Below are 8,518 nucleotides of genomic sequence, written 5' to 3' on the forward strand. Positions count from 1 at the left end.
AACACATCCAGAGTTTGTGACTTTTCATGTATAAGAAACAAGTATGCATATCTGGAGTAGTCGTCTATGAATGATATAAAATATTGCTGACCATCCCATGAAGGTGTATGAAATGGCTCAAAAAAGTCCGTATGTATCAATTCCAAGACGTCTGTAGCTCTATATACACCTAATTTCTTGCTTTTGGTCAGTTTACCTTTAATGCATTCAATACAAACATCAAAGCTTGTGAAATCAATGGAATCTAAGATTCCGTTTGACCCAAGTCGTTCAATTCTGTTCTTAGAAATGTGACCTAAACGCTTATGCCATAATGCTCATGAGTTTGTATTATCAATTCTACGCTTAGTACCACGTAATTGCGCATTAAAGGATTCAACATAGGAAACTACAGTATTAAGTAAATATAGATTATCATAAGCCAAGAGTGAACCAGTTCCAACAATACCTGAATTGAAAGACAACCTAAACACATTGTTTCCAAATGAACACAAATAACCCAATTTGTCTGAATAAGAAACTGAAACCAAATTCCGTCTAAATGACAGCACAACAAAAGTGTCTTTCAAATCCAAATAAAAATTAGTACATAATAATAATCTAAAGTTCCCTATAGCTTCCACTTCCACCGATTTACCATCTCCAACATATATCCATCTTTCAAAATCAATTGGCTTCTGGTAGCTTAGGCAACCCTTTATTGAAACAATGATGTTAGTAGTGGCACCAAAATCTAACCATCAAGTGTTTATAGGTACTGAAGCTAAATTGACCTCAGAACAAACCAAAGTAAGAAACATACCTTTCTTTGCACGCCAAGCATGATATTTGGTACATTTCTTCTTTACATGTCCAGCAAAAGAAACAATTGTCACCTTGATTTGTGTTGGACCTTTAGCAGCTTCATTCTTGGGCTCCTCAGTTCTTTTTCTTCTGCCCTTGTCTTTAGAGGTACTCACAACATGAACACTTTCAATCCTTTCTTACTTCAGTCTTTCCTCTTCTTGCACATAGTATGAAATGAACTCATTAAGAGACCATTTCTCCTTCTGACAATTATAAGATATCTTAAATTGATTAAATTGTAAAGGTAGAGAAATTAGCACTAAATGAATAAGCAAGTCTTCTGATAGCTCAAGCTTTAGTGCCCTTAATTTTGAAGCAATATTTGACATTCCCATAATGTATTCCCTGACATTTTCTTTGCCTTTATACTTCATGGAAATTAAGTTCTGAAGAAGAGTACTTGTTTCCGCCTTATCGCTTTTTGCAAAACGTTTTTCAATGTCAGCAAGGAATTCTTTGGCACTAGTTATATCATTTGAAATAGTGTCCCTAAAGACCTAAGGAATGTCACGCTTAATGATCATAAGACTCATGCGCTTTAAGTGATCCCACTTCTCATGAAGTTTCCTCTATTCAGAACTACAAGAATCCCATAGGAGAAGGGGGTTTCTCAATCCTTAATGTAAGGTCTAGATCCATACAACCAAGAACAATTTGCATGTTCTATTTCCAGTCCTTAAAATTTGTACTATTAAGAACTGGAACCGAATTTAGATTAGCAGATATAGAAGCAACAACTGAAAAGATTAAAACAAATAATACAATAAGCTCACACAACAGTCATCAATGCATTTAAATAATGGTATATCCCATCTCAAGATATCTAGTGCACCATTAATATGAAGTCTTTGGACAATGGTATTAATTGCTAGTGATATTCTTGTTGTAATGTTCAAACAATGATAATAAAAACATATCAAATAACAAACTCATCTTTTGATGTGACTTATCATTCACATGCAAAACCTCATACTTATCGCACGTTAACATCACATGTGTGTAAGTAAATTAGTTAAATGATAACTTTCCTTTGGGCCAATCACCATTCATATAAATAATCACACACGTTAACATTATTTCTCGTGAAACACAAGAGAAGTCACTTTGGTGATATATTGATTTAGTTAGCTCATTTAAATGCTAAAAAATTAAAATGATATAAGATAGCTAAATTTTAAACATTGATGCACCAAATTCAAAATTAAACACATTTCTAGAGTAAATTATTTTAACTTTATTTATTTATTTTAAATTTTAGATGTGCATGATTGTTATTTTAATTTACTACAGCGGCCTTTAAAAGTAAGAACGCACAAAGTTATATGTATATATATTAATAATGCACTGTAACCTTTAATGCATTTAGATATTATTGGTAAGATCAAGCAAAAATATGTAAAATATCTAAATTTATTTGAAATCTAGAATATGTCAGTAGCCTGAATGGATGAAATTTCCAAAAGCATACATGAATCAAGTATGGGGGCTCTTATACCAATTGTAGGGATTCAATTTAATCAACCTAATTTGATTATAACCGCCAATCATCAATCCTAACCACATGCTTTCTATCTATCCATGTAGAGAGAAATTATTGTATATAGATGAATAAAATCTCATTGTGTTCTCATACTCAAAATCATGATGAAAACTAATCGCGGAAGCGTACCTGTATTAGCCATAATGAAATGATGAAAGGTTGATGAGGATAAGATTGATTCTATGATCTTCCAAATGTAGAGAGCCTTCTTTCTTCTTTGAATTTTTCTCTTCTGATGGGGATAGAAAAAAAAAACCAAACTGTAAGTCTATGGCTTCTCTCTACAAATGGGGGCCATAACCTAAATTTGATAATTATAATTTGACCCCTCATCAAATTATAATATCACTAATGGTATCTACACAAGTCTTTCATGACATATATACCCTTAGTCATAATTTTATATTGATTAGACCACTCTAGTATTTTGGCTAATAATATAATGATCATAACTCATTCAATTATGTGATATGTACATGTATGACCCAAAATTGCTAACAACTTGATAACTTGGTTTATAGTTCATATCCATAAAACAAGTAATTAGAACCTTAGTGAAGAGTTTCAGCACGAATAATCAAGATTGCTGAAGTTTTGTTGGTCAAAGAAGAGGTCGAGGGATATACCTGCCCATTAATCTTTGAAATAAACTTAATCTCACTTTCCTCATTACTCAATTTAACCACATTTGTATATCATTCAATTCATAAAGACTCTAAAACTGAGTGTACTGAAAGGGATGCCTTTTAAGAGTCTTTCATTGAGCACTTTCGGGGGAACTAAGTATCCATCAGATGCCCAAGAAATAGAGAAGTAGTTACTTGTACCAATTTCTATTCTTGACCAAGAGAAACAATATGACTAAAAATGGAGAACACATTCGAAAATTTCTTCCCATTGATTAGTGACACAATTATGGATTAGTAAATGAAAGGGTGGACAATTATCCTTAGAGCTTTGGCCTTTTAAAACGGTGAAAATTGAATTGATGGCATGAAATTGGCCAGAAAGAGAGGGTTAGAGAAAGACTGGATGATTGATTGCTTCTGAGGGGTATGACACCACATTAATTAGACACCTTGTTGTAAAATCCAATACCAAGTGAATGGTGGTTGTGCAGAAAATGTCAATAAGAGTTGGATTAAATTGAACAGAGAATAGTGCTGATAATATACTGCCAGTGCTTGTTTGCAGACCAAAATAAAGGAAATTTAAGATTTATTCTTAATAATTTGTGCTTCACTTCTTAATTCTTCAACTTTGTTAGTAAAACAATTTATAAACAAACTCTACTACATGAATGAGAATTATATATATACACATGTAAAAATACTATATGGTGTTTAAGTCTTAAGAAAAACAACTTTAGGGCGATAAAAAAAACTAGCATAAATTTTGGGCAACATTGCATTTGGTAGCCGAAAAATTGAATATTAATACTCCAGTATTAGAGTTTTGGTGATGAATGCTAGTTATTAGCATTCCGAGTAACAGAGGAATTTGCATTAGTAACTGCTAAATCGGTTGAAAATTGAAGAGATAAGTTTTAATTAAAAGTTAAAAGTTAATTTATTTATTTATTTATTTTTAAACGTGAGAATCAATAATTCACTTGCTTAACCAAACAAGCTAGTCCTCTTTGACAAAAAAAATATTGAAGTATTTGATCAAATTAATTATTGTATTAGCTGATAAATAGAAATTTATATGAAAATATCTATACATATTTTTTTATAGGTAAGAATTATAAATTTAGATTTTAAATTATATTTAAAATCTTATAGTTTTTACTTAAAGATTAAAAAATTTATTAAAAAAGTGTAGTGTTAAAAAAATTTAAAATAATTAACATAATATTAAATTAGACGGTAAATAAAAGTACTAAAATATAGAAAAAATAGTAAATAATAAATTTATTTTTAATAAAGCATTTCTAATAAATTTCTCTAAATTAATAAAACTAAATTTATTAGCGAAACAAACTCGTAAATTCCACCAAATAAAGTACACAAAAAAAAAACTCTTACCAGAAAAAAAAAAAAAAAAGATAAATATCACCTGCCATATATGCTCTGTTTTTCGTGCACGTCTTGGTCCCTTAAAAACACCACAACGTACTAAGTACTAAGCGAGAGAGTTAATGGGAGGAAGAATAACGCTTCAAAGGTTCTGACTTGAGGTAAGGCTATTAAACCACCAAGCTTTGGATTATTGCTTCTTTCATTTTCTCTACTATAAATTTCGTTTTCCTTCGTAACCCATGACTAACTGGAACTATGAAACGGTAGTAGCGTTTTTGCATGCACCGTGTGAGGTAAAACTACAGAGTATACTATTCTATTGAGGATTAAACTCGAAAATTCCAGAAGCACTGCGCGAACGTTCTGGAAGAAGATAAAATCGCCAAAGTATAAATAAGCCTGCAAGGTGTTTGTAAAAATGCTACAGCGAGGAAAATAGTTAGTTTCCAAATGTTGTTCTCTGATTAGTGGAATTCCTGGTATATGCCATGTATTAGTTCTTAATAGAAGTTAGTAGTGTGAAGGTGAGAATCATATTCATATAGAACCCAAGAATTTCATATAGACCATAAAAGAAAATGCGAACCTCCAATTATTCGAATGGTTGTTGGCACCTTAAGATTAGCTTAAATTTGCCTCTCCTATACACAACTAGTAGCCTATTGAAGGTGGGCAGAATTTCTGTTCTGGACTATGTATTTTCTAAGTGGAAATATAACTAACTAAATCTCTTACAAATATGATCTATATCTTGTAAAACAAGCTTTTATTTTAGGAAAACATAGGCTACAAGGAAGAAACTAGGAGATATTATAGTATAAATGGATCAAATACTTGTGTAAATATGTTGCTCAATGTTTAAAAAGAAACAGAGAATTAGCACTAATCAGTTTTTGTGCTCAGACAAAATTTCAAAACCCTAGCTCTCATCTTCTCTGTCACCATGAGTTGCTCCACTAAAACTAAATCTATATTCTTCTTCCCTCTTTTCCTCTTGTGTTGATTCATTGCTGCCAATACAGCATTGTTTGATTCCGGTGCCTCTCTTGTTCTTTTTTGCAGTGAGCTACAGGAACATAGAACAAACATACATGGGGCTGCTGCTACTTTCTTCTGCATTATGGGATCCTTCTCATATCTGTGAGTTACTCTTTTCTTTTAATTTTCTTTTATTATATTTTACTTTTAACAATATTCTGTAATATCATTCAACAAGGGGAACAACTACAACTCTCTATCTTGTTTTAATGTGATTTTTTATTTGCAGGTGTTTCCCCCAGTTTGGAGTTTATCTGGCCCCATCTATCAGCTTCTAAGTCGTATTCTCTTGGTTTGAAGGTTTATTTTCTTTTTTCCTATTTAATTTTATTGAATATTGTACATATTTCTAACATCATATTGGTTCATTGCTCTAATGAAATTCAGTATACAAGCTTGGGGGAAGAAACTGCTAAAGGAAATATAAGCATCACATTAAATTAATCTGTTGATATTGGTCAACCAATGATATTGGATTACTTTCCTAATGTGTGACTGAAAAAGGATCTCGATCTCAATGTCTTTTGGAATTCTCTAATCTTAACACTGCATCTTTAATTTATTGATTGGCTTTGTTGTGGTGGTGTTTGTTTATCTCTAAGGTTATATAGAGACTTTTGAGATGTTTTTAGAGCATTAGCTGCAGTACTGTTTTGTACTATCTTCATGATGTAGCTCTTGATTGCTATTCCTGTTAGAATGCCCCAGAATACCTGTTGTACTGTTTCAACTTTTAACTTTCAAGGGTGGCCCAGTATTTCACTTTTTGTTTTAACTTTTTCCAGTTATTGAATGCAATTTGTTGTTCCTCAATTGCACTTGCATCTAGTGCTAACTTAAAGGCAAATTGAATTGTAATACTCTCTTGTGTATGTGCAAAAGCTATTAATCTCCATGCATTTTTCAATATCATATAGAGAATAAAAAGGTTAGCTCCTCTTATGTTACACTTCATATTGATAATTGAATATGTTATTAGTTCCAACTTCCAAGTAAGTTGCAATGAAGTTCTTCTGGATAAACCTTTGACAAAATATGATTTATTTCTAATGTAGTGATTCAAAGTCACTGATCTACTCCCATGGCTGATTGACTTATGTGATGTAGTACATAACCGATGCATGTTTGTGACTCTAGTTGGCAAGATTGCACCAAGCTCCATTGTTGGTGCATCAATCAAATATGTTATATCAGCACAAATGTTGGTTGTTGACACCTGGTTCAGAAATTCAGATGTTCAATTAAACAGGCCATATAGGGCAAGAAAAAAAAGGAATCAGAGTTGACTGAGTAATTCTCCAATTTTATGGAATGTAATTTTCTTGAAATCCATGGAAACTGATTAGCCATAGAAACTACTAAGGGAGTTTGTTATCATTTGTCTGACATTGAAGAAAGTAATCTCCAAGTCTTTTAATATAATATTGTCAAAGTTTTATCTTTCCAAACATTCTTCTTGAAACTTAAACTATAGCTTTGTCTATGTTGCAGTTTAACTGCCAACAATTTTGCAAGGGAAGATCAACATTGCCGGGAGTTTTAGTTTGTGCCAGTCGAAGGCCCAAAGGAACTATCTGGAGACGAAAAACTTTGCAGCAAAATGAGGATTTACCGCCAATTTTACCAAAGAATAAGAAAAAGCCGTACCCTATTCCCTTTAAGGAAATCAAACAGGCTGGCAGGGAGGACAGAAAACTTGCACACATGGGAATAGAGAAACCGCTTGAGCCTCCGAAGAATGGATTGCTTGTTCCAGACCTAATTCCTGTTGCCTATGAAGTATTTGGTGCTTGGAAGCTTTTGATTAAAGGTCTTGCCCAGCTTTTGCATGTCATTCCTGTACATGGCTGTAGGTAGATTATATATATATATATATATTGTTTTTGTGAATATCCCAGTTGCTTTGCATTTGTTTCATTTATTTTTAAGGCTGATACAAGAGTTATATTCTTATCAATGCAGTGAATGCACAGAAGTTCATGTAGCCCAAACTGGTCACCACATTCGGGATTGTTCTGGTACTAATGGTCGGCAGCGTCGTAGTTCTCATGCATGGGTAAAGGGTTCGGTCAATGATATACTTGTCCCTATTGAATCCTATCATCTTTTTGACCCCTTTGGTAGGCGTATTAAGCATGATACACGATTTGAATATGACCGGATTCCAGCTGTTGTTGAGCTATGCGTTCAAGCCGGTGTAGATATCCCAGAATATCCTTCACGCCGAAGGACCAACCCCATACGGATATTAGGGAGGAGAGTAATTGACAGAGGTGGAAATTTAGAGGAACCTAAACCATGGCGCTTTGCAGACCCCTCTTCACTCAATGATTTTGATACTTACAGAGCTTCTGAGCGATTTCCACTACCATCATTGTCAGATTTACCTAAAATTGCCCAAGAAACAATGAGTGCATATGAAACTGTGAAAAAGGGTGTCAAGAAGTTGATGAGGAAGTACACTGTGAAAGCTTGCGGTTATTGCACTGAGGTTCACGTGGGACCATGGGGCCACAATGCTAAGCTTTGTGGTGCGTTTAAGCATCAGTGGAGGGATGGGAAACATGGTTGGCAGGATGCTACTGTGGATGAAGTTTTTCCTCCAAATTATGTGTGGCATGTTAGAGACCCTAGGGGGCCTCCCTTGGCATCTGCACTGAGGAGATATTACGGAAAGGCTCCGGCTGTGGTTGAAGTGTGCATGCAAGCTGGTGCACAGATACCAGAAGATTACAAGCCCATGATGAGGCTAGACATTATAATTCCAGACACTGAGGAGGCAAGAATGATTGCGTGATGTAATTTGACAAAATGCAGCTGTGTTCATGTGTTATTGCTGTACGTGCATAATCCTAGCATGAGAAGATTCAATGATCTACCAGAAGGGAAAGCCTTGAAGACAATCTTCCACAGGACATGCCTGATTCAAAGACTAGGTGCTAGCTTCCCATATGTCCAATGTTAGTGTACATGTATATAAAGCCAATAGCATAGCAAGTAGGTTTTATCACAACTTTGGTTCGTCAGTTTGTATGATGTCTTAAACTAGTGAAAAGTTATGTCGGAATATCAA

At 33.7% G+C, this 8,518-nt stretch overlaps 1 protein-coding gene across 1 annotated transcript; it reads left to right on the plus strand.

The window, feature by feature from the left end:
• Positions 1-4,414: 4,414 nt before the first annotated feature.
• LOC100815655 (APO protein 1, chloroplastic) lies at positions 4,415-8,518 on the plus strand. The gene is made up of 5 exons (XM_003533209.4): positions 4,415-4,565; positions 5,470-5,547; positions 5,675-5,745; positions 6,937-7,298; positions 7,408-8,518. The coding sequence occupies exons 2-5, from the start codon at positions 5,499-5,501 to the stop codon at positions 8,240-8,242; spliced, it is 1,317 nt and encodes a 438-aa protein (XP_003533257.1). The 5' UTR covers positions 4,415-4,565; positions 5,470-5,498; the 3' UTR covers positions 8,243-8,518.

Source organism: Glycine max, chromosome 9 (genome assembly GCF_000004515.6).
Source record: "Glycine max cultivar Williams 82 chromosome 9, Glycine_max_v4.0, whole genome shotgun sequence".
In the NCBI taxonomy this organism is placed as follows: domain Eukaryota; kingdom Viridiplantae; phylum Streptophyta; class Magnoliopsida; order Fabales; family Fabaceae; genus Glycine; species Glycine max.

What these genes read in the sequence shown, in the direction of transcription:
- LOC100815655 (XM_003533209.4), top strand. Translation starts at nt 5,499, where the DNA reads ATGGGGCTGCTGCTACTTTCTTCTGCATTATGGGATCCTTCTCATATC. An exon ending in ATGGGATCCTTCTCATATCT is followed by an intron (nt 5,548 to 5,674) that starts GTGAGTTACTCT and finishes TTTTATTTGCAG; the next exon opens with GTGTTTCCCCCAGTTTGGAG. An exon ending in ATTCCTGTACATGGCTGTAG is followed by an intron (nt 7,299 to 7,407) that starts GTAGATTATATA and finishes TTATCAATGCAG; the next exon opens with TGAATGCACAGAAGTTCATG.